The 26307-nt window shown below is 40.2% G+C and overlaps 5 protein-coding genes across 6 annotated transcripts in view; 1 reads left to right on the top strand and 4 right to left on the bottom strand.

Moving 5' to 3' along the window:
* Window positions 1-26307, top strand: part of LOC122713950 (angiotensin-converting enzyme-like) — a 43914-nt gene that overhangs the window by 5289 nt on the left and 12318 nt on the right. For both annotated transcript variants that reach the window (XM_043934799.1, XM_043934798.1), the window contains exons 5-11: window positions 271-414; window positions 656-847; window positions 943-1040; window positions 1681-1850; window positions 1923-2047; window positions 3049-3391; window positions 23915-24055. In XM_043934799.1, coding sequence (XP_043790734.1) covers window positions 271-414; window positions 656-847; window positions 943-1040; window positions 1681-1850; window positions 1923-2047; window positions 3049-3391; window positions 23915-24055 — 1213 coding nt within the window. The remainder of the gene's footprint in view (window positions 1-270; window positions 415-655; window positions 848-942; window positions 1041-1680; window positions 1851-1922; window positions 2048-3048; window positions 3392-23914; window positions 24056-26307) is intronic.
* LOC122713953 (repetitive proline-rich cell wall protein 2-like) lies at window positions 4120-5854 on the bottom strand. Its single transcript, XM_043934803.1, has 2 exons — window positions 5827-5854; window positions 4120-5676 (listed from the first exon to the last, which is right to left on the bottom strand). The coding sequence occupies exons 1-2, from the start codon at window positions 5836-5838 to the stop codon at window positions 4552-4554; spliced, it is 1137 nt and encodes a 378-aa protein (XP_043790738.1). The 5' UTR covers window positions 5839-5854; the 3' UTR covers window positions 4120-4551.
* On the bottom strand, window positions 9349-11182 carry LOC122713951 (titin-like). The gene is made up of 2 exons (XM_043934801.1): window positions 10961-11182; window positions 9349-10632 (listed from the first exon to the last, which is right to left on the bottom strand). The coding sequence occupies exons 1-2, from the start codon at window positions 11180-11182 to the stop codon at window positions 9349-9351; spliced, it is 1506 nt and encodes a 501-aa protein (XP_043790736.1).
* LOC122713952 (skin secretory protein xP2-like) lies at window positions 12893-14349 on the bottom strand. Its single transcript, XM_043934802.1, has 3 exons — window positions 14338-14349; window positions 14002-14224; window positions 12893-13923 (listed from the first exon to the last, which is right to left on the bottom strand). Exons 1-3 carry the CDS (start codon window positions 14347-14349, stop codon window positions 12893-12895), a joined length of 1266 nt encoding a protein of 421 aa, XP_043790737.1.
* On the bottom strand, window positions 17968-19976 carry LOC122713954 (skin secretory protein xP2-like). Its single transcript, XM_043934804.1, has 2 exons — window positions 19872-19976; window positions 17968-19446 (listed from the first exon to the last, which is right to left on the bottom strand). The coding sequence occupies exons 1-2, from the start codon at window positions 19881-19883 to the stop codon at window positions 18379-18381; spliced, it is 1080 nt and encodes a 359-aa protein (XP_043790739.1). The 5' UTR covers window positions 19884-19976; the 3' UTR covers window positions 17968-18378.

Genomic DNA, 26307 nt, shown 5'->3' with positions numbered 1-26307 from the left:
TGTCCAAAATAAAATGGTTCATTACAACTGATATTCGTTTATCTCTAATTCGCAACAAAATATGGATACTTTAGATCTATTCAACTTAAAACTATGCCAGTTGTTCGTGTCACAAGAGGCTATCAATCTTATGGGTATCGTGAAAATCGATCGAGTTAAAGAATCTTATTTGAAATACGATTCTGTATAAATAAATTGAACGTCTTGCACGACGATTAATATCTAGTCTTGTTTGTTCGAAGAATAATATTGAATTACGTTATTTCGTAGATATATCGCAGATCATGGCGAAAAGTCGCAACTGGGACGAGTTGCAATATGTTTGGACGGAATGGAGAAGACGTAGCGGCATGAGGATCAAGGATCTGTATCAACAACTTGTCACATTGAACAATGAGGCAGCTAAACTAAACAGTATGATTGAAAATTAACTTATTGTGCAGAGTGCAGAGATTTTCAATCTTTCGACAAATTCATACCATTTTTCCTTTGTTCTCCACCCGTTGATTTTATAATTACTCGCATATCTAATTGTTTCTTGTGTAGCATCGATTCGTATCATGATTTTAGAATCTATCTGCTGGATAAATGTGGCTGAAATAATTGAGAATTGGAAGAAATTATTTTTTTTTTTTTTTTTTTGTAAATCACACAGATTTCACCGACGCGGCAGAATATTGGATGTTCCCTTACGAATCTCCCAATCTGCAACAAGATATCGATGAAGTTTGGGAAATGATACGTCCCCTTTACGAAGAATTACACGCGTATATTCGAAGGAAATTAAGGGACTTGTACGGACCCGAGAAGATCGGCACTCATACTCTTCTTCCAGCTCATATTCTTGGTAGTAATACAATTTCAATTCTAGAATGTTCCATAATATCGATATTATTGTCATATTTTTAAATATTGTAAAATATAATTAATATTATATAACAGGCAATATTTGGGCTCAGTCGTGGACTAACATTATCGATATCACGATTCCATACCCGGGAAAAAATAATCTAGATGTGACGCAGGAAATGCAGGCCCAAGTAAGAGTTTATTAAATATTATATAATTCTTATCAAAGTGGAATTAACTTGGACAGGCTAATGAATTCAATCGTTCATTGTGCGCCAGATAGAATCGAAAGTAACCTGTTACGATTCGAAAGTAACGGCGAAGTGAGTGAAGATTCGAGAAATACAATGTTTCTCTCATTTCCATCCGAAATTTTTTTATTTTTCTTCCTTTATTGTTCATTACGTGGAATTAAATTCTTAGATCGTATAAAACTTTGAACTCTTATAAATTTTTATCCATTTAAATTTTCTATAAATACATAACGAATATTCGTAATCTATTCATCAAATAAATATATTCTTACAGTGAAACTTATTATTAGATTAGATTAGTTTAATTTTTAATTTCGCAATTGCCTTTTTTTTTTTTTTGATTTTCAAATATACGATTACAATCATCAATCGTTTATGATTATATGTTTTATCTTCTATGTATTATTTTATCTTCAATTATGCCAAAAGACTTTCATGCTGAATTTCTACATGAATTTATTCCCGAGATAAAACTTACAACAACACGTTCGTTGAATTTAATTAATTTTAATTAATTCTAACGCTACTTTTTTCATCTGATCGAGATTAAAATTGAAACTGACTAAAATTTGTTTAGGGTTACACACCTATCGAGATGTTCAGAATCGCCGAGGAATTTTACTTATCTTTGAACCTGAGCGCTATGCCACCGGAATTCTGGGCCGGAAGTATAATCGTCGACCCTGGAGATCGACCTTTGATATGCCAGGCTTCCGCTTGGGACTTCTGCAACCGTCTAGATTACAGGTTACTTAATTAAAAAAGAATGGAAATAAATTCTCTTTCGAATTTCGAAATCAATTTTTATATTTCTTACAGGATCAAGATGTGCACCAAAGTCACCATGAAAGATTTAATCACAGTGCATCACGAGATGGCTCATATCGAATATTTCTTACGATACAGCGGATTAACTCGTGAATTCAGGGATGGCGCCAATCCAGGTATATAAATGCCTCGTCCCCAACCTTTGATCGATTATTCCTACGATATAAATTTAAATTTTAAAAAAATTCAATCACAAATTACTAAAAAAAAAAAAAAAAGTGAACCAATAGGTATAAACTTTCTCTTCTTTCGGGAAAATCGATCAATCACCACCAAAATCAAACACTATCGATATATATATCGAACATTCTTCTCCGAGCGAAATAAATCAAATACACAAGTGATGGAAAATTTGAAGTAAATATAAGCACGAACGCACGAACGAGATTGACGAATAAGAAACAAGGGAAACGATACGCGATGGCATAATGGACGATACACGGTAGTTGCGTAAGGAATGGGGTCCGACTTCCGGTAGACGGTCCACACAAGACTTGTACGGTTAATAGCGCGAAAGCGAGAGCGAGAACGATACGGTCGAGGCGGATTCGCACGAGCACCGATCCGGTGTGTCCGAGTGGATGTGCAAGTACTCTCCAATCTGTACGATCGTTAAAATATTTTTATTATGGTATAATCGCGCTTTCACCGGCCGGTCTGCCGGCCGGTCGTTCGCCCAACGGAATAGACGCTATGAAAATAAATCACGTGAACGATATAACTGCGACCTTGCATATTTGTCGAGCCGGTTAAAATAAATAAATAACCGAACTCCTAACTTAATTGGCTCGATCGATAAAAAAAGAAAAAGAGAAGAAAAGAAAAGAGAAAACATGTATGAAAAATATTCGATGTATGGCAATCCTTAAACTTTTCATTTACTTTTCCTTTTTTCACTCGAATTGGATAGTTAGAAAATCGTCGATAATGGTGGGATTAAGTTGTCACTCGACGAAAGTTACGACTTACGATAGCAAAAACAACCTTGTCTTTCACCTCTCGAGGAGTGAAAGAAATTGAAAGATTTTTAGCGGTTGACAATTTGTCTGTAACTGTCCTCGCTTTCCCCGCGAATTACACGCGCGCGCACAGTGTAAAAAAATCTTGGTTCGCGCAGGATTCCACGAAGCCGTGGGTGAAGCCGTGGCCCTCAGCGTCGCCACTCCTCGCCATCTTCAGACTCTAAGTTTGGGTAACAAGTATATCGACGAGTCTACAACGGATATCAATTACCTGTTCACTCTTGCCATGGATAAATTGGTGATGTTGCCGTTCAGCATCGTAATGGACAGGTGGCGGTGGGACGTGTTCCGCGGTTACGTCACCAGGGAAGACTACAACTGTCATTGGCACAGGTTGATGGAGCAATACGCCGGTATCAAGCCCCCTGTTTTGAGATCGGAGGACGATTTCGATCCTGGCGCTAAATATCACGTTCCTGCAAATATCCCGTACATTCGGTAAGTCTTTGAATACATCTTTGAATATATATATATATATATATATACATTATTGAAAATCATCGAGGAAATATGCGGATTTCTCCACCTAAGAAGAAGAGGGACGATTTCACTCACGATCGGTCTTAATTCAAAGTTTGAAGTTGTATCATCCCGATGCATCGAGAGAAAGAGGCTTTCTCCGTGTCAGCGAATCTCGGTTCGCCTAGCCTTCATCGACGAGCGTTCGATAAATTTTTCGACTCCTCCGTTTTGTATCGTTACGTGCACACGTTCGATGAAAGTTTCTCTTTCTTCGGCTACCTACGGATTAATAATTGCCGGCCAACTTTTTATCGCGTTAATCACCAGTCTATTTCCGCGTTAACGTATTCTCGTACTTACATCTGGCCGGCCACTTTCGAACTTTTCCGGGAAACAGTGGCTCGTTTGTTACGGACGTAACGTTGCGTTACCGCGCATCGCGAAAGTCGATTCGAAGATGATATCGCGTTCGACGCTTTCCTCGGGAAGCGAAAAAGCGCTCTTACGAAATTAGAAGCGGACAGAAAACGTAATGTGGCTGGATTCAGAATTTTTGATTGCGAGTAATTCGTACAGTATTAGAATCCTCGTTGAATATCGATCGGATCGTGATTTGGAGATAGTGATTTGGAGAGAATGGAGAAATATCGAAAATACCGTAGATTTTTGGTCTTTGGTTTTATTAGAAAGAAGCGAAAGACACATGGTACAGGGGCGTCCTCGAATTAACAATTACTCGTCGAACGCCTCGTGTGAATCTTTTGTACAATACATCGTACATATAATATATTCTTAGGTACTCAGGTATCGAAGGGTATAATACTACTACGTTCTAAATAAATCACTGGCCGAAGAACGATCCACTCGAGAATATGCTTGCGTCCATCTTGCGCCGTCCCCCTTCTCGTCTCTCTCTCCATCATTCGGCTCAGCGATGCATATATTTTTCGGAAAATGATTATTAATTAGGAAATAAATATACCTCCGTCGCGTCGGAAATAATAATAAACTCTGATCAATCTCCAAGAGGGAGAAGAAAGGTTGACGCGACACAATTTAAACGATTGAACCTACGAGTTACGAATGGGGGTGACGAATGGCTCACCCCCAATTCGCGATACATACCCCCTATTCCTCTAATGACCGCCGTAACTCGACTCGTAACCACCCTCTAGACCCCCAGAATCTCCTCCGTATCCGTGATCGTGCACGTGAACGGGCACCGGTACCTTAACCGGATACGGCACAGGCTTAGGGACCGGAACCGCTACCGGCTTCGTGACCTGAACAGCTACCGGCCGTTCGATCGGCACCTTAACCGCGTACGGTACAGGCTTTTCCACGGGCACCGGTACAGGCTTCTCCACCGGGTACGGCGCGGGTACGGGTACCTTGACTTCGACGGGTACTGGCTTCTCTACAGGTACTCCGACGGGTCTTTCGACGGGCACCTTGACGGGATAAGGTACAGGCTTCTCGACAGGCACCGGTACGGGCTTCTCCACGGGCACTGGATACGGTTTAGGGACGTGAACAGGGTACGGCCGTTCGATGGGCACGTTGACCGGGTACGGTACAGGCTTGTCGACTGGGAACGGTTGGGGGACGTGCTCCACGACTTTGACTGGATACGGTACGGGCTTCTCGATGGGGTACGGCTGTGGTACGGGTACCTTGACCGGGTATGGAACCTTCTTCTCCACCGGATACGGTTGTGGCACGTAGACCTTGTACGGCACTGGCCTTTCCACGGGTACCTGGACAGGGTACGGTATCGTCTTCTCTACCGGATAGGGCTGCGGAATGTGGACCGGCACCTTGACCAGAACTTTGACGGGGACCGGGATCTTCTTCTCGACCGGGTACGGTTGTGGTACGGGGACCTTGACCGGGTACGGTATTTCCTTTTCCACGGGGTAGTGGATCTTCTTCTCTACCGGATAGGGTACTTTGACGCTCTTCACGATCGTGATCTCCTTTACTTTGCCACCTTCCTCGCCCCCGTACCCACCGCCACCGCCGTAACCACCACCCCCGTAACCGCCGCCTTCGTATCCACCGCCATCTCCTCCGGATATAGCGATCTCGTGTCCTCCGCCGTAATCGCCGCCACCACCGATATCACCCTCGAAATGCGAGAGGCCCCGTTTCTCTTGCCTCTTTTCTACGTTAGACTCGCCGCGAGTCTCCACGGCGCTCCTCTCCAACTCTTTCTCGCAAAACGCCGTGGCCAACAGGCCAACAACCAATATCGTATGAAACTGAAACGAAGACGAGACGTTAACGAAACTTAGATACTTCAACTCTTTTCAATTTCAAAATTTCGATTTTCTTCGATCGAAGGAAACGGTTGGAAAATGACGAGGACAAGTTTTCCAAGGATATTCGCGCGATGTTCTCTCGATACTCACCAAATATCTCATGTCTCGCGATGCACTCCGATATCTGGTCGAAGTCCAGACTTTACTGGATACTTCCCCCCAAGATTCCACGGTCTTTATAGTCCGCTTTCCCCCGTCGCGATCGGTCTCCAGCCCCTCTGTTCGCGCTACGTTCGCGGAAAAGTGAAACACGCGCGCGTATGGCGCGAGCATGCGAGCGAGCGAGCGGGGCCCCTCGCTCGACGCTCGCGACGTTGTAGCATTTTTTTTCTTTTTAAATCCCGGCCCCCGGTTGCTTCCATAACCCGTCGTATGTGCATTGGCGTACCCGTTGGCGTGCCGGGGATTCTCTTCCAGGGTGAAAGGAAACGCTCACCGCGCGGAAGACGTGCCAGTGTTTACCGAAACTCACACTCCTCCTCAAGCGCCGCGCCTCTATCTATCCTTCCCATCGATTAAATTAAAACGATACTACGCGTTTGACGGTGATTAATTTTAAATAGATTCCTTTACGCGGGTTAATAGGGAAAGAAATTGGAGAGATCTCGCGCGAAAGATAATATGAAAGATATAAAAGATTTGCGAGATACGATATATGTGATAATTAAGAGTAATTTACTTTCAACTTTGTATTATTTCGATAGAGATTCTTTTCTTTTTTTTTTTTTTTTTTTTTTTTGGTTAATGCTAGAAGGTTGTGTTATAATAAATTAAAGAAAAAATATAGGCTGAATTTTCGAGGTATATAATTTTATTTAATTTTCTACTGTCAGTTATATTTGAAAGAATTCGAGAAGAAATTCAGAGGATAGGTGTTTTTTAACGAGTGTTTGATTTACTTATTTTAAACAGCAGTAAGAAAATGTTCACGGTTAAACCGGTTAGACCCTAAAAACATTGTTTGCCTGATGTTTTGTTCATCCAGATTTCCTCCATCGCGATTTCCGCTAATTAATGCTTATTAAAAATCGTTTGTAACAGATGAGTCGATCATCTATTTATTCCAAGAACTACCAACTTCTTTGACTTCAATATTCTATATCTTATATCTATATTTAAATATTCAAGATATTTTCCTACACCTAACTAACGAATTTTTTACTCCTCGAATGTCTTCATCCTGTAACGATCCTCTAAAAATAAAAATGATTCGTCATATTTTTTTTATTCCAAAGATTACCATCGTTCATTATCTTTTACGTCAATGCTTATAATTCGTAATTTTCTTGTAATTTTAATTTATGGATTAAAAAAAGTCTAATCTATATCACTGGCCTGACGAATTCGCATTTTCAAGTTTCCAAAATTGAACGAACAATTTCTCTTTTTGTTTTTTTTTCTTCCTGCAACCATTTCCATATTCCGAAGTTTCTTCGTCAAAACGATTGTCCCCTCCTTTCTGGATCCCCACAGGAATGACGTTCCACCGATTGAATCCGCGACCACCTCTTTCGTGGAACGAAGAGAACGCGAGGAAGAGAGTCCACGGTGGAAAGGTGAAATAAAAAAAAAAAACTAAAAATAAAAAGCGATGGAAGTGGTAACAAGATATGGAGGAAGGGGCATAAAATATATGATTTACATCACGCCAGTAAAGCCTTACTCAGATTAATCAAGTTGCTTGAATTCGAGCAATTTGAATTCAAGAAACTTAAAATCATTTATGTGATTTATATTATTCGAGTTGTACTCTTTCATTCCGCTATCCAAATTCGCTTTCTCTTTTATCGTTTTTTTTTTAAATCTTTAATTTCTTTTATTTTTTTTTCTTTTATTTTTTTTTTTTTCCATTAATGTTGAAGAGAAGACATTTTCTTTCGTGTCTAATTACCACAGTTCAAACGAATTAAAGTGGGGTAATTCGTCTTACGTAAACACAAAGTTGAAATCAAGTTAGTCGAATTGAAGTAACCACACTGAACGTGTTATTTTATTTAAGGTGAAATGAACCTGTTATTTTATAGACTTGAAGTATCCTTTCATTTCCCTTCCTAAATTCACTTTCCCTTTTTAATATAGCTCTTTAAAATTTCTAACAATTCGTTTTACAATTTTTTTTCTCATTGTTATTGCATAAAATTAAAGCATTTCTTTCATCATACGTTAAAAAAAAAAAACATTCGGTTACACGAACTCGAACGAATTAACCTTTCTTGAGACTTATAAGACATCGTTCTCGTAATACCCACTTTAATTTTAATCATGTGGATATAATATATCTTATCCGCATAATATAATAGGTCGTTAGTTCTAATGTTAATTACAAAAAGAAAGAGTTAAAATCCAATAAATCATCTTAAATGAATAATACAAAGTTGAAGTTGAATTATTCAGAGTATTCGGGCAACCGTTCTTAACTGATGAAACTACTGTCTGAGAGATCGATCGTGCAGATGCTGAGCTCGAAACGCATCGATGAATGTTAATTGCATTACGTCTCGTGTAGAGAGAAAAGGAGAGGATAATTCGAGAGACTCTTACCGAATTCTCTTCCCTTCCTTATTCTTTTAATACACGTTCTGCTTCCGTAATTGTCCGTTTGGTAAACTTACAAGCCATCCGTTATATATTGGGGGGAATGAATTTTACGCTTATGCAACAACGAAGGAAATCAAATTTTGTTTTTTTTTTTTCCACCGTATCCACTGTATATGCCAACCTGATGATAATTCCAAAACTGGAAAGCAGATATGATAGTAGCATCTATATGTTAATATATGCGTACTACTGGCTTTTAATTGAGGGTTTAGATAGTAATTACGCGATCTTGAAAGCGAAATAACACGGGGCAGATATAATTGCAGGAACGTAGTGATACTAGTGATTGATAGATTAAGTGAAATGTTTGCTAATTTTTAATAAATGATGAAAGTACCGAAACGAATCTGTAAATTATTATTTTTATTTTGAAAGATTTAATTGATTATATATCAATATTGACACGTACAAATCACTTTCTACGACCGGAAGATAATTTTACGTTCGATAATTGGATTATTTTTTGGAGATATTCGCTTTGTTTATGATTAAAAAAAAAAAGTGCATCAGTGACTCCATCGTACGCGATAAAATGAGGAATTTGCAAATAAAATATTGATCGAGGCGTGTTCTAAAAAAAGAAAAAAAGAAAAACTATTCGAGGAATACGCATATCGATTAACGATCAACGAGTTTTCCGTGGGAAACTCATGCAATCGCATGGAATGTATTTATATTATATTTATATTTATAGATAATTAATTATTCATATACTATTATATGAATAGGGAAAAACCATCGTGGAGAAAAAATGAGAAATACGACTTATATAACAGTAGAAATACATTAAACAAAAATTATCACCATTTTATCATAATACATTTCTAGTTTTACAAACTAGAAATATTTTTAAAGATAAAAATCCTAAATATCTTCGAAATATCTCGAGAGTCAAGATGTCAGAAATCAATTGAAATAAATAAAACACGATAATAACATGCATAATAATAATAATAATAATAATAATAATAATAATAATAATATAACAATCATAATCGTGAGTTCGTTTAATTTCTAATCCGATCTTGTTCGAGATCTATCCGAATTTTCATCGTTAACTTCGTGAACATTATCATTCGTATTAAGGTCTTCTTTGTCGTTCCATTTTTCAGATTTAACTCCCTTCCAATCGAGATTCACTCGTACCGGTACCTGAACCCAATAAGGGAATGGTTTCTCTATCGATATCGGTACTGGTTTCGGCACGTACACTTCGTACGGTTTGTCTACGGGCACTTTAATCTGAACGGGATAATGTTTCTTTACCTCCACTTCGATTGGTTTCTCCACTGTATATGGTTCCGGTGCAGGTACCTTTACCGGCACCGGTACCGGCCTCTCAATCGGTACAGGGAAAGGCTTATCGACCGGTACCTTAACCTGAACGGGATACGGTTTAGCCACAGGAACTGGATACGGTTTGGCGACCTCGACGGGATATGGTTTAGGCACTGGCACTGGATAAGGTCGATTCACGACTACCTTGACCGGTACGGGCACCTTTTTTTCCACCTCGTAGGGCTGCGGTACCTTAACCGGTACTTTGACCTCGTAGGGCACTGTCTTATCGACGGTATACGGCTGCGGTACCGGTACCTTCACCTCTATCGGTATCTTTTTCTCAACCGTGTACGGTTGTGGGACAGGTATCTCCACTTTGTACGGTACCGGCCGATCCACCTTCACCTCGTAGGGTACTTTCTTCTCCACGGTGTACGGTTCTGGCACCTCGACGGGTACGTTCACGAACACTTTTACTGGATACGGTACTTTTTTCTCAACCGTGTACGGTTGTGGTACCGGTACCTTGACTTCGTACGGTACATGTTTATACACAATATACGGTATCTTTTTCTCTACGGGCACCGGTACCGGAATCTTCTTCTTAACTGTTATCACTGGTTCCTGCCAGATATTGCTCCTTGGGAATCTTCTCCAATCTTCTTCGTTTCCGCGTGTATTCGGCCATTCTTTGAAAGACTTGGATTCGAATCTTTTAAAATATCTGATCCAATCTTCGGTATCGTTTTCTGGTTCTTCTTCCATCGACGAGGAAGAACGATTGTCGTAATTGAACTCACGGTGAGGAACTTTTCTCTTGTTGGAGTAAGATTCTCGAACGATCTTCGACTCGGTGGTGGTGTTTCCGCTTTCCAACGCTTTCTCCACTGCTCTTTCCGCAGCCCTTTCCGCTGCTTTTTCCACAGCCAGCTCCGCTGCCCTTTCGAGATCCTCTTTTCGAGTTGCCGTACACGTCACGACCATGGAGAGACATAACAACGTGATGACACTTTGCTCCTACGAGAATCGGATAAAAATTAATCAGAGAAAAAAAACATTCACGTGGAATAGATGAAAGGAAGAGATGAAAGAGACGTACGAATGATTCAATTATATAATCAATGGATGGGAATCGGGAAACGAAATTGATTTAGTATCCTCTAAATTATCTACTTTTTTACTTATTGGCGATATTAAGTAATGCCTATAATTACGACGTAATATATTTTAGTATATAAACCAGTTGGAAAATATGTTTCACCTATAACTCTTAAAATTCATCTTTATGAAAGGAGGAAGAATCAAGCCGATGAAGCTAAAAGATTAAGGGTTCAAAAATACCAACCAGTCGTCCCATGATTTTTCTAGCCGTGATCAAAGTGCACTGAATCCAAGCGGATGCTGTTCCAGTATTATTTATACACGGTGGATGACTTTCGCCCGTCCGACCAGATAGATCTTTATAGACTTGCAATTTCCAACTTGTGATAATTATCCACCGTGTAAACGACCATTTTTCATGAGAATCAGTTCGACAGGATCCAAGAGTACGGAAACGTACAGGCATTTATTATTCGACTCGTAAAATTGTTTTGTTCCCAAAGAAATAATTCTAGAATACCTTTGCCACGGATTATTGTCACGGAAATGTTTACGATGGAACAGAGAATTTTCTCGAATCGAGCAACTCGTATTTGAACAAAATTGAAATTGCTCTCAGAAATTGAATGATTAAATCATATTTCTAATTTTTTCATTCGAAAATTATCTTTCATTAGATTCTATGAATTGCATTCGATATAAATATTCTCAAACATATTCACACCCTTGTGATGATGTATCTTTCCCCTATAAAGTAATCTTCAATGCTTGCGAAACTGAATTTTTATTCCAAAAAGACACGACAAACTTATAAAACATATGTATTTATGTATGCATGAATTGCAGAAATTTTTATTCAGTAATGAAATGATAGTGACTATTTATATTTAATATATAAAAGTGAATGACCACTTTCTAGAAACAATCGTAAAATCATCTTGAATCATTTCATGGGGCCACGTTTTTCTGCATAAAAGAAATATTTTAAAATTTCCATCGAGGAACTCACGAGAAGTGAAAATAGAGTTACGTTTTTTTTTATTAATCGTTTTCGCAATGCTTCACAGATTTATACGCTGGACAACTTTTTGTTTCAGTCTCCTCACGTTCTTATGCTTTTTTTTTTCTTTCTTTTCATACCGTTGATCCTCATCAATCACACGAGTCATCGAGTTTCTCGTGTCTGGTTCAAGTGAAACCGAAACCGGTATAAAACTTCTCTCAGACGGCGCGGTCTTGCCATTTTAAATCGCATCGCTTTCTTCCTTTGCATCGACAATTAGATTAGATATCTTCCCTCGTTTCCAACTTCACGCCTTCCAATTTGAATTAATTTTTCAATTAAACGAATAATTGTTTTTTTATGGTTTAATGGAAAACGTAAGAAATTCTTCGTCGAGAGTCGCGGAATTTGCTCTTACGTTGTATTACAGGAAATGACGTTGGGATGGAATTAAAATTATCGAATTATGATCAGATTGTGATATTAAATTTATTGTAGAGAATTGGAATATGATTGGATTTTTTTTTTTTTTTTTAAGTAAAATTTACGTACGATTGATCGACAAATATCGTTTTGCTTCGTTTTTAACTTACTTTAATCGTTAAGTGCATTTTCAAGTGCATTTAATTCCGGTTATGTGGAAAGTCTCGATCAAGGTTGAAAGTTATGTTACGGTATATCGATACGGTTAATCGGAGCGAAAGCGAATGCGATTCAAAAATGAAATCGACGATATGGATTCCACTGTGTTTACGAGGAAAATAAATATACGTTCGAAAAACGCTTCCACTATTTTATACTCAAACTTTATTATCAATCAATGACGGAAAATATTTTTCCTACAGATAATGGGATTAATTAAAGTGTTATTTTTAATCGTTTATTTTCACATACAATCTCTCGTGCAATGCGAATTCTACTATAATAGAAACGATAAGAATTACGCTTAAATGCACTTCGCTGTGTACCGTATTATCGATACATAATTATACTCATAAATATATATATATACACAATTACAGGGACTGCACTTTACTCCAAATATTGAAATAATAATAATAATATTCAAAATCAATCAAAAATTCATACTTTCAACTTTTCTTCGGGAAAAGTAAAAATTTTTCGAATTTCGCGCTGACTAATCAATTGTCCTAACATCTTCTATCTATATATTCACTCCTTCCAATCACTTTCGATCCCAGACTCGTCTACGATTGGTGCCACCTCCTCCTCCTCCGGTATCTCAACTGGCACCTTAACGGGATAAGGGACTGGCTTCTCTACAGGATAGGGCACAGGTTTAGGTACTTGTACGGGTACTGGCCGCTCGACTGCTACCCTCACCGGTACAGGTACAGGTTTTTCGACAGGATAAGGTACCTCTTTTTCCACCGGATAGGGTGCCGGTACGGGAATTTTCACTTTGACCAAGACAGGTTTATCAACCGGCACAGGTACAGGCCGTGGAACCTTAACTTTCACGGGTACAGGTACCGGTTTATCGACAGGATAAGGAACCGGCTTGGGCACAGGCACGGGATATGGCTTAAGTACTGGTACAGGTATCGGTTGCTCAACCTCGATCTTCACCGGATAGGGTACCCTCTTTTCGACAGGATACGGTTGAACGACCTCTACAGGTACCTTTATCGGTACAGGTATCTTTCGTTCGATGGGGTACGGTTCGGGCACCGGTACTTTTACTTTATAATGGATCTTCTTTTCAACTGGATAAGGTTCAGGAACGTAGACCTTGACAGGCACCGGACGATCCACGGGTACCTGGACCGGGTAAGGTACCTCTTTAATCACTGGCACAGGTTTTGGTATTTTGAGCGGGACCTTGATGAAAACTTTGACCGGATATGGCACCTTCTTCTCCACTGGATAAAGTTGGGGTACCGGCACCTTGACAGGATAAGGCACGTTCTTCACTATCGGATATCGTATCGTTTTCTCTACGGGATAGGGTACAGCTATTTTCTTCACTGTCACCAATTTGTGCGCGTCCTCGTGATGATCTAGAACTTGATCGTTGGAGTGGACTCCAAGCAAGGTTATTTCGTTGCTCTCTGGGACGTAAGTCTTTTCCGTCATCAAAGTTTCTCCGATTTCGATGTGATCGCTGTTGGAAGAGGAGAGCTCTTGAGAATGGTTTCCCGCCTCCGTTTGATGATCTTTTAGAGGCTCTTGGTACGAATTGTCTGTAAATCTCGTCTTAATTAGTTGTTAACATTTCACAGGTATGAAAAGGAAGGGTTTAAGATGATTGATTCGCATACGAATTTGTTCGACCGTCTCCGTCGATCTTGATCCTCGATTTCTGTTCCTTCGAACAGAATCGTCCGTTCTCTCTTGCCTGATATGATAGCTTCGCACTTGCTTCGAGTATCTCTGTGGCCGTACGATCGTAGAATGACAACTTTCCTCGGAATCGAAATCTTGCTCGACAGAATAACCAGAAGACGTCGCCATGAATAGTAGCAGGAGGATCGTTGCATTTATCTGGAAATGGAAATGGAACAAAGAAAAGTTTTTCCAGACCAATTTCACAACGCATCGTGTCCCATTATTTCAAATTTTCAAATATTTTTCACTTCTCTTTCAACGCCACGTACCACGTGATCCATTCTGAATGGATGAATAATAACGATGTCTCCTCAGGGTCGCAGACTCGAGACGCTAGACAGAAGTAAATCAATCTTAGATTCACTAGCTTTTATATATACTCGTTCTCCATCCCTGAGGCTGTGCTCCAAGTTGGATAGATTCACCTAGAGGGGACGCGTTCGCTTTCGCGTATTTTACCGAGAGTGAAACTCTCATCCAGATGAGCCTTCTGGTCAGGAGGAATCGGTTCAAGGAACTTGACTCCTGTCTAGATCGAATCGAGAATCCATAAAGAACTCGATAACTCGATCGACGAACGAGTTCTCTAGTCGAGTATAAGATCGAATCGATCTCTTATGCCTTTTGCGACGTTGCTTTTCCACGATGCTCTGATGATCTCGAAATGTGTTCCACCGCTCGAGAACGATCTTGATGCGAATCGTACACGGAGGAATGAAAGCGAAATTGATATACTTTAAAATTGTAAGTAACGAATTTAAAGGGAATGGAAATCCCGTTAATTGTGATCGCTTTGTTTTAAGATTTCAGAGCACGCGATGATTACGGAACCGTGACCGATTTGATATCGTTTTTTTGTTCTTTGATACCTCTTTTTCATGCCCAATGCATGCTAATTTTTTTTTCCATGCATGCGTTGTTCCAGACATTGCCCATCAGGAGAGAATATTCTTTCTTCTTTTCTATGAATGTGAAAGATATTCTATTTAGCTTATGATGAAATAATTTTGTTTCGTCTTTTTTTTTCTTTCTTAATTTTAAAAAGGTAAAAAATTTATGAAAATTGTAAAATATCAAAATTGTAGAAAGAGAATAGTTATGAAAATTCATTGAGGAAGAGATGAATAATCAAGATATTTAAAATTGTTGTAACGAATCGTAATAATCGATATAATTAATAACTTTCTTTTTTAAAAAGACACTAGTTATGATTAGTAAGTGTGTAAAATTTATTTTCATTGTTGGACAATTTTGTTGGAAATTTTATTATTCCGTAATTCGATTAATACATATAAGGCGAGAATTCATTATTGAAATTGTTATAATTAAATGGAAGTTTCTTTAATGATATGTAAAACACGCTGTGTTGCATTAATTATACCTGTTTATCGTTTGAATAATGATCTAGAGACACGCGAGGCGTTTTGAGTCATTTCTCAGTGAAAAAAAAATGTACTTCGACTAAAGGAATGTTGTTTAATCGCTCCGTATAATTAATATAATTGACTTCGCTTTCGACACGTGCATAATTCTAATCGAAGGATTAAGACAATCGCATTAATAGTGATTTATCGGACATTTTTTCTCTCTTTTGAAGTTTCATAACAAAGCAAAATAACGCGTAGAAAGATTTCAATTTAATTCAATTAAATTTTGGGTCATGGGCATCGTTTATCTCGAATTGAAATATTGTCATTACGTGATTGGTTGATCTGCTTTCATTTTAAATAAACTACTGTAACTACGGTCGATATTGTTTCCCACAATTGATTAAGAGTAACATTTCTTATATAATCGTTCTATCGCTATTTCAAAGTTACGATATACAATTTTGATTCGTGAACGAGATTTAACAAATTCATTTTCAATTAACTGCAATTTAAAACACGTAAAAATATTTATACCGATCATCGTAAAAGTCGCACATCTTGTTTACCGACACTCGTTTCGATTAAAAGTTCGTAAAAGTGTCGAATTACACCATAGCGTTGCAAAGATTCAAATTGAGACGCAACTTCGTAATTAGCAAAATTAACGAGTGAATTCTTGACACTGAGGAAAGAGAAAATATTTCACAAGCTTTAAAAGTGTTAAAAGTCAAAGAGATATTATATATGACACGTGTAAAGAATATATTTCACGATAGAGAAACATAGAAAAGCGAAGCGCACATAACATCATGCGAATAGAAACGCTCCTCAGTTAAGAGTCGCGAAAGGGAAATAGGACTGTTCCGGTCGGACACAAAGGTACAAGTTTCTCTCCCATGACGATCTTTCGTACGAAAGGGAAGTCTCTCTCTCACTTTCAGCCTCGGTCGAAGTCGCGTGCGGTTCGATTGCGTAAGAATCGCTGACTTGTTCGACGGACGAACACGAAGTATGCGATACGTGAGTCAAGTGACTATGCTTGGGCACGGTCGAAGTGGGTCGAAGCGCAAAAAACGGAACTCATTGTTCATTATCACACAAAAAAAAAAAAGGAAAGAAATTTTAATTTCCATTTCTCGACGTGTTATAAAATATTTGTTTGTTCTTAATACGTATATTTAAATTTTTGTTTGCTTTCTTCAAACTTTCGTTCGTTCCTGTTATATGTTTTATCATTATCGATGTATTTAATTTTCGATTCTCTATACTTTCAATTATTTTTAATTCGTTTACATTCCGTATTTATTCGCATTTTCCACTCGATATATTTTAATTATCTGTATATCTGCCATCGTGTATTCTCTCGTGTATCGAACCGGTAGATAAGCCCGAAGAAAATAAATAAGTCAGAGGCGCGATCCATCGACACGCTTGGCCGCTTTCAGGCCGCGAAAAACGTTCTCCGAGCTAACGACGTCGATTAATGATTCTAACGAACGCGTGCGCGATCCATCGAATTATTAATTAAAACAACGCTGTGGTGCGTTTTCAACCATATTATCGAGAGTTCCGAGGAGTTGCACATAGATCGAAATCGTATATAGAAGAATCTTCCAAAGTTGCTTAACGAACGCGCAACAAAGGTAATTGAAGGCTGTTCGTCGATCGTTGCTAAAGTTTCCGGTGCTTCCATCCAACTTCCTCCTAGATAATCACTTTCCCCTCGACGTCCTCTTCGAAACATTTTACGGAATCAATTTTAAATTTACGGTAAAAATTCCTCGTCCGAGTTGTTGATGGAGAGACAAAAAGTAATCGTATCAAATTTAAAACCGTGTATATACGAGGATCGATACATTTCTATCCGAGTAAGAAACTGTACGGGTTTCACGAATTCCTTCTCGACCTTTTCCTCAATTCCGTGGAAAATGGATATGGGTCGAAAAGCAACGAGCTGCATATCGGTGCAAATTACGAGGACACGGGGACGGGTAAGGAGCGATCAAGAGCATCGATTTGGCAGGGACGCGTTGGCAGCGAGAGAATTGGGTCGCCATCCGCGGCTCTACCATCCGATTTGTCGCCGATAGAACACCGATTCTTTTTTTGGTGCGCGAGCGATATTCATAGCCAAAATAACCGAGTTGTCGTTCGGAAAGTTTCTAATGAAAAGTGAAACGTAGGAATTCGCGAAACACGAATTATGTGTCCCTTCCCTTCGATCGAACTAATTCGCGTGGAAAGCGAGCATTCGATCGTGACACACGCATCGCGACATACGACATTCCAACGTTCCTAAAACATCGATCAACAATCGGTGAACAAGAACGGGGAATATCGGTGAGCCGAGCATGAAGAAAATGAAAGTTGAAAGGAAAATTATCGAACCGGTCATGATGTGGTCGAAGGGAATAGCGAAGGAAGGTCAGAGCGAGATGAGAGAGAGAGAGAGAGAGAGAGAGAGAGAAAATTGGTTGAATATTCTTATTACGTTATTAATATTTATAATTCGTATAAAAATACATATATTCTGCTATTTCGGTAGAAAAAAGAAAGATGAGATAAGCGAGCTGTTTATCGAAGGAAGATCACTAAAGATGGGCATCATCCATGAGAATCCGCCGAATCTTCGTATCCGTGACGCGCGTCGCCGTGTTGCGGGACTCGATATACGATCGACCTCGGAGGGACCGGCCTCTGGTACGACGTGTTCGTTACCGGAAGTCCACCCCAGTCGCGATCCAGGTACAAGAAAAAAATAGGTGTGCGCGTGTGTGTGTGTACGTGTGTATCGACCATTGCGTGCCATTATCCAATACTATCCTTTTTCCACTCGTTCGTCTCTCTTCGTTTCTCCGCTGCGTTACCTAAAACTGTTCGTCGATTTGCCCGATGTCGCCCGATTCGACCGACAATGATTCCAACCTTACCGATCCCGACTTAATGATAACCGTGGCCACCCGCCCAGTCGCCGCTGTAACCGTGCTCGTGATGCACCGGAACCGCCACAGGCACCTTGACCGGGACCGGAACAGGCTTCTCGACCGGGTAAGGGACCGGTTTCTCGATATGGACCGGGTACGGTCTGTCGACAGGGACCTTAACTTCGTAGGGAACGGGCTTCTCGACCGGGTAAGGTACAGGCTTCTCGACCGGATACGGCTGCGGGATCGGCACCTTGACCGGGACAGCGACCGGCTTCTCCACCGGGACCGGGTACGGTCTGTCGACCGGCACTTTGACAGCGACCGGCACTGGCTTCTCCACCGGATAGGGTACCGGCTTCTCTATGTGCACAGGGTAAGGTTTGGGCACGGGTATGTGAATCGGCCGATCGACGGGAACCTTGACCGGGACTAATTTCTCCACCGGATACGGAGCTGGCACGTGGACCGGGACTTTGACCGGGACCGGGACTGGTTTCTCGACCGGGTACGGTTGCGGGACCGGTACCTTGACGGGGTAAGGCACGTGCTTCTCCACCGGGTACGGTTGCGGTACCAAAACTTTGACGGGGTACGGGCGGTCGACGGGCACGTGGACCGGGTACGGGACCTTTTTCTCCACGGGGTACGGTTGAGGCACGTGTACGGGAACCTTGACGAGAACCTTGACCGGGTAGGGCTTCTCCACGGGGTACGGTTGAGGTACGGGAACCTTGACGGGGTAAGGCACGTGTTTCTCCACGGGATAGGGCACGGGCTTCTCGACCGGGTATGGGACGGCCACGTTCTTCACCACTGTCAACGTCTTGACGTGCTCGTGTCCACCGTCCAGGCCGTAACCACCGCCGTAGCCACCGTCTCCCAATTCCAGGCCACCGCCGTGGCCGCCGATTCCGATATCGTAGCCACCGTCGTAACTGTACCCGTAACCGAGACCCAACAGGCCGCGTTTCTCTTGTTTCTTCGTCGATTTGTCCTCCACGCCGGCCTCCGCTTTCTCAGCCGCCTTCTCCTCGTCGGCCCGCGCCGATGAAATCAGCAGAGCTATCGTCGTTGCGTAGACCTACAAAACCACATGGAATCGTTAGCGGATCTCGGATCTAGGATCGCTTCGAGAACGAAAGCGATTCTAATGAAACCGGTTGGAAACGGAGATCGCGATATATTTCGAGACCAAAAATCCCTATATATACACGTATCGCGAATTCGCAATTGGAAAAATCGGTTTTCGATCCATTCCGATTTCGCCGGGTATACTCTAGTCTACCCGGATCGAACCACTTTTCGATTTAAGGCTAGTTTGAGGATTCGATTTCCCGGAAGGAAGGAAAAAGTGAGAATTATCCTGAACTCGGAAACTTGGATATCGATCGTCACTGACAGCTCGACGGACGGGAATCATTCACTTGCGGGGACCACGGTCTTTTTGGTCTCGTCTCACTGAATCCCGTTGCTGTTCCGTTTCCTTCTCCTTTCCGTCACACGTACCAGGACTCTCATTTTTGCTCTCGAGATATTCCAGGTGCGTCCAGAAGTGAACTGGATGCTGATTGCCGTTGGTTCGTCGCCTTATATACGCGGCATACTTTCGCCTTCGCCACCCGGGCCCGACACGCCGTACCCCCCACGTTACACCTCTTTGTTCGCGTAGAACGACCACGATCGCCTGCTACCACTCCCCTTTGGGAGACACACGACTCGCCTCCCCACGCCTCTCCGAAACGTCCCTCTCCCTTGCCAACGGTTTCGTTTTCTTCTTCTTCTTCGTCGCCACGGATCCCCCACTTGTTCGGCCCACCTTCCTTTGGTCCCGCTGTTATGCGGATGTCTGTCTGGTGGTACCCCCCCGATGTGCCGTGTCAGTCGTTTCCACCTTTGCTAGATAATTTTGCCTCTATTTTTCTTTCTTTTTTTTTTTTTTTTTTTTTGTTTTTTTCGGACGACGATACACGATTTAATAAGGTATCTTTGGGATGTGCTTCTTAATCTTCTCCCGAACGATGTTGCAGTTTCGAAAAGTCAATTTGTAACGCTTCTCCGTCACACTTGGCGCGAACAAGTTTTAAATGGATTCGTTTATTCTTTTTTTTTTTTTTTTTTTTTTCTTAGGTAATTAGTCGCTTTAAAAGGGATAACGGAAAAATGGAAGAGTTGATTAGATTCGTTAAAGGAAAGAAATAAGAGAAAATCTAATGTGTCAAATGTTGCAAAAAGAAATCTCCCTGTACTGTCGCTACCTCAACTTCCGACTAATGCGTAATTCGCATTCCAACGCGTTGAGAAATATCTCTATTTTCACATCTCCCTCAAATTTCCCGTTTTTTTTTCCCTCGACCCTACGAATTGATCGATTCCATCGAGGATGATGGAACGATCCGCGATATCCGCGTTATTTTTTTACTTTCGCAAGTAAGCGAAATTCGAATTCTCGCAACTGACGGATATTACCCTCCTTTTTTTTTCTTTTTCCTTTCAAACGGATTGGCGATAATCGTCGCACGATAATCGGATCGATGCAATCGCACAGCTCGATCCGATCCTCTTCCCTTTCTCCCTCTTGTTGTTGTGCCGTTCCGTTCCGTTTTCGTCCTTCCTCTCTCGACGCAAGGCAACCTCGACGCGTTACGTGCGCGCGACCGTAGGTGCTCACCCGCAAGGATTTATCCGCCGCCGATCTCGTGGGTGCAACCGTTGCTCCCTTTCATGAGACACGCGGTCCTACGTCACGATTTCCCTCTCTTTTCCCAGCCTGGCCCCGGTTCCGTTTTCTTACGTCGTTCTCACGTCGTGGAAACGCGCCGCCGCTCTTTTCGCGCCGTAATGTGGATCGATGTTTATTCCATTTCCACGCGAGAGATCGTTATGTAACGGGTGCGTGGCGATACGATCGGGGAAACTGATGATCGGCGATGTTTGCGCGAACCTGTTGGGAGGCAGGCGAACGTGTCGATTCGTTCGTATCGGTATCGGTAGAGAGACGAGTTTATTATAATTTTAATTTTATTTTTAAGTAGGAATTTTAAGCGAAACAATTTTACGAAATAATTTTCTTAAAAATGTATTATTGGATACGTATAAATGCAATAATTTCGTGGTGTAACTGGTAAAAGTTTGTGTACTTTTTTTTTTCCAATCTTTTTTATATAATAGAGTGATAAATCACTAAAAATATTTTTTATACATTTATTGAAAAAAGTCATTCCACGTATCCAATCCATATAATAATTATGCTTTTGCATACGTAAGTTTAGTGTAAAAAAAAAAAAAATATTATCGAGTAAATTTCCTATATAAAATGATAATTTTCTCGCGAGGTAAAAGAAAGGCGAGCCTAGAGCTCGGATAATCGAAAATTAATCGATAAATAAGGTATAAAGTATCGATTAGCAATTAAATTATCCGTGCTGAATCGAGACGAGATTCTTCAGACAGATATTAAGCAATTTTGGCTTAATAAGTATCAACTATAACTAATTTCCACGTTCGGCGCGAAGATGGACGATGATTGAAAAATATTCTCTGTACAAGGATAAGATTTGAAAGTGGGATCCGTCGTGTCTATGTCGATTGAAATATTATCTAACGCGAGAGAAATACTAAAGATCAAAATTTTATGATTCCCCGACCACGATATTAAACTTTGGTACATGTTTCGATTTTTTTTTTTTTTTTTTTTTTTTTTTTTCTTCTTTTTCCGAAACGACCACGCGGATACGCGTGAATCCAATCATTGACAGCGAAGGTTTCTCTCCTTCCATTCTACCACTCTCAACTCATTTTCATTACCTTGGACAGCAGATAATACTTCTATCTTCGATTCTTAGAGGCTGGCTTAACTTGGATTTTTATCTCGGTTAGCCACACGTGGGTAGAATTCAAAGGTCAATCGATAAAGATTCGGAGATACGAGTATTCTCGGCTCCGCGTAATCACTCCACGCAGAGAGTTTTATATCCTTTCGTTCAATTTCACCTTCTTTGGTCACGTTCAAGCGTAATAACCATCGATTTGAATCTTTTTCTCTTCTCCTCTTTCACCGATTCCACCGGCGAAAGAAATTTTTCTGATTTTCTCAAGGATGCCTTGAAACAAGGATCCCTTCAGCGTCCCTCCCGTTGTTAACGTTTCAATTGTACATCTTTTATTCCGCTTTCATAGAAGCGGAATGTAAAATTGGAACTGTGTCGCGTGTTATCCTTTCCTTGCTCGATTATTCTTGATTAATAGTCAACCTCGCGTGCGAGATGAGGAGACAGACGGAGGCGGACAGCGATTTAACGCCTCGCTTTCTGCATAAACATTTATAGAAACTCATCGGCATTTGCATCAATCGTGCAAGAGATAAAGCATAAGACAAATTCAAAGATGGAAATCGGCGTGTACCAGTTTAATAGAACGGAATTTTATCGTGGTATAATTCTCTCTTCGTAACTTGTGTGGATCACGCTACATCCAGTTGATAAATTTTTTTATAAAAATATATAAATACTCTTCAAAAATTAAAATTGTTTCTTTCGATATACACGGTGGGCAGTAATGCGATCATAAATTCTTAACAGATATCGATCTTTTTACCTCGATCAAACTGAACAACTTCGTCGAAAACGATATCGATTCAAGTTTGACTCGATTAATCATTCTACATTTGAACACGAGAAGAAGAAAGACAGCTACCAATATTGTTCGAACAAGATTATTACATCGATGCAGAAATTTTCGACGAGTCAAAAAAAAAAGTTATTAATCAACGAAAACGATAAAACGGTTCGATATAAATCAGAGGGGGACAGAGATATTTCTCCCACATTCTCTATTAAAATAAAGCAAATCATCGATGAAAGCGATGTCGCGCGAAAGCGAAAACGGGGAGGGGGGGGAATCTCGGTCGTAAAACCCACGGCGTGTAATTACGCTCGTTATGAAACTATCGAACGGCCCCTCCGGCCGAGATGGCGGGCGACATTCCTCTCTTTCCCGATCGTGAACAATTTCCAAGAGGAAGGAAACGCGGCCATCTTTCGAGACGGAAAGTTGACGGATCTGTGGATCGTTAGAACAACAACGATCCAGAAAAGAATCGTCCTCGCGTTTATTACGTAAAGGTCGTCATGATGAAGAGTCTCGTTTTCAAACTTGCTCTCCTCTCTCGCTTTCATCGCGTTACCTTTCTCGGAGAGAAGATCTATCCGAGGAGGAGGAAGAGGAGGAACAAGCACGATCTTCACGTGCCGTTGAAAGGAATCCTCCTGAGCGGCGAATCGACCTCGTTGACACTGACCTTGACGATCAGATGTGTCGTCGTTTCTTCGAAAAGATGGGTCATCGTCGTTAAACCGATCGTTCGATCGATTACCTTGATTTTTCCTCCTTCTAGGTTACTCATTAATTTTCAAATTGTCATGTTTTTGGTTGCAAATGGTGAATTCGATTGATATCTGGAGGATGAGATACATCGATATATATATATATATCCTTGATGGATTGTCGAAGAAATCATAGGACACGCGGTAAAATTCGTTTATATTTTACAGGAATTTCGTGGCAGGGGTTCTTCAGTTCCAACTGTATCGCGCGTTGTGTCAGGCCGCTGGACAAAGGAGCGTGGACGATTTTAGGAGGCCTCTGCACAGGTGCGACTTCTACAGAAGCCCGGAAGCTGGAAGAATTTTAGGGTGAGTTTTCTTTTCCTTCTTAATAAATTAAATACACATTTGATTAGTATTATTAAACGATATATTAAACAGTTTTAAATATATTTTTGTAACAGTGGTGAGATGTGAGATAACGAGATAAAAATGATTTACGATCCGAGAGATGGATAAAATTTTATCACAATTCCATCAGAGATTCACGAAAGCGAGAAATCCTTGAATCGTATACGAGAAAATGTTCGATCGCAAGATTGTTAGGTAACCACCGAAACCTCGTATAATTTCTTGGTAAAAAGGCGAGCTCCGTTTGCCAGAAATATATTTCGAGCGGACTTCGTTATTAACTCGTCGTTATAACTTTAACGAAAAGCGAAACGACTTTCTCAACGACATGATAAATACCCACCGAGCATATAATTGTTTCTCCTCCATCGTGAATAACATCAACGAAAAACGTTGGCTTTAACGTCCGGTCTCGCGAAAAATGCAGAAAATATAGAGTGGTGAAAAGAGGGGGGGGAAAGGAGGATCGAAAGGTGGCAAAAACAGGGTTAAAATGCGTCGTGGAACGTGTAATTAACGAGATTGACGAGGAAACGGCACGAAAACCGTCTGTGAACGATTTCTCGAGGATCCCTGTTAGCGAATCTGAATAATCGTGCCGTTTGGACTCGGCCTCGTTCATAGAAAGTCCATAAGATCGACGATATAACGATTAAATAATCGATAGAAAAAATTCCGGTTTCGCAAACCAGTGTACTTTCCCTTCTCGATATGCCCCCCCCTTTCTCCCCCCTTTGATGATCATCGATGGATCATTTTAAGATGTTACGGTTGTGATGTATCGCGGATCGTTTTCAGATATTATTTAAATCGAAAATTATTCGCTTTACGAATATAATTTTTTTTTTTTTTTACGAATGAATATTTCGAGGATACGTAATGGATTAAACGAGATGATATGTTTTCTTAATACACTGTATATAAATGTTGATTGGTTATTTTTCAATGATAAAAACTATAATTAAGTTATTTGTGATAAAAGATATTGTTATTTTAAAAGATAATTGAATTTTGTAAAAATTGCACGAAAGACAGGCGAAGACGCGAAAAGATATTTCATCAAGAAATTAATAATTGACGATTTATTTGAAATAATCGAGTTACGAGACGATATCACCCTATATAATTTAATGAAACGAACATTTCCTCTGCATTCCTTTTATTGATGAATGTTAGATAATATATTTCTCGATTTCTAAGTCATGTTTCTTCACGTGGAGGAGAAAATGACGCTTGTTTTTTGCCAGTTAGGGAATTCCGAAAGGAATATCTTTTAAAATATTTTTACATTGATTTAATAACAAGCTCGATTCTAAATTTACCGAGACTTTTTCCAGCGGATGGAAGAAATATTTGACGCGTGTAAACCCGCGTAAAACTGCATCGAGAGTATATGGAAAAGAACAGTTTCGTTTCGTTGAATATTTAAATTCGGGAAAAGAATTCGAAGAATTCTCAAGATTCGAAGATTCTTTCATTAAATATTCCAAGATAATGAAACGAAAAATTTCTTTGCGCGCGAGACATATTCGAAGTTGAATTCAACGTTATTTTCGTAATTTTCCTTGATCGTAAGTTGCGTAATCCGAAAAGAATTTCGGATTTACCTGGTTAAATCAGACGACAGACGCGCGGACAAATTGGCGAAGAATCTCTCGCCGAAAATGTTCTGACCTGATTAAAATTCAAGGCTTGACGCCAAAAATTTTCCACGTGCATGGATACTTTTGATCGTGTATATTCCACTATCCACGATGTTAACGTTAAAAATTTGAATTGAACGATTCAATTTTTATTTTTTGATAATAATTTTAAAAAAGTAATTAAAATTCGACGATCGGTTGAACTTATTTCACGCGTTTGAATCTTTTACGATAGAGGTACAAAGTTGTACGAAATTTTGTACGAAACTTTTTCGTTTCTATTTCTATTCTCTAAATTTTTCGTCAAAGATGACGAAACGAGAGGAGAAAGAGATATCCAGAATTCCGTAATCTTTGTTAAATGAACAGCGATGAAGATACGAACCGAATCTTGAAAGAAACAGCCCTATTACTTTATAAAATTGCGTCGTGGATCGCTTACGTGAACGAACGATCGATTGCGAAAAACTTATACGTGAGAGTTGAAAAATCGTCGTGTCATCCGTCGTGATATTATCGGCTACTTCAATTTCTCGCGAATCATATTACGACAATATCGTACCTTCG

This window comes from Apis laboriosa, unplaced genomic scaffold, assembly GCF_014066325.1.
Source record: "Apis laboriosa isolate Shangri-la unplaced genomic scaffold, ASM1406632v1 scaffold26_cov146, whole genome shotgun sequence".
In the NCBI taxonomy this organism is placed as follows: domain Eukaryota; kingdom Metazoa; phylum Arthropoda; class Insecta; order Hymenoptera; family Apidae; genus Apis; species Apis laboriosa.
Note: the sequence above shows the minus strand (reverse complement) of the source record. Positions and strands in the feature narration are given on the sequence as shown.

What these genes read in the sequence shown, in the direction of transcription:
- LOC122713951 (XM_043934801.1), bottom strand. Translation starts at nt 11,182, where the DNA reads ATGCCTGTACGTTTCCGTACTCTTGGATCCTGTCGAACTGATTCTCAT. An exon ending in GAAAAATCATGGGACGACTG is followed by an intron (nt 10,633 to 10,960) that starts GTTGGTATTTTT and finishes CGATTCTCGTAG; the next exon opens with GAGCAAAGTGTCATCACGTT.
- LOC122713952 (XM_043934802.1), bottom strand. An exon ending in GGAGACGGTCGAACAAATTC is followed by an intron (nt 13,924 to 14,001) that starts GTATGCGAATCA and finishes CGAGATTTACAG; the next exon opens with ACAATTCGTACCAAGAGCCT.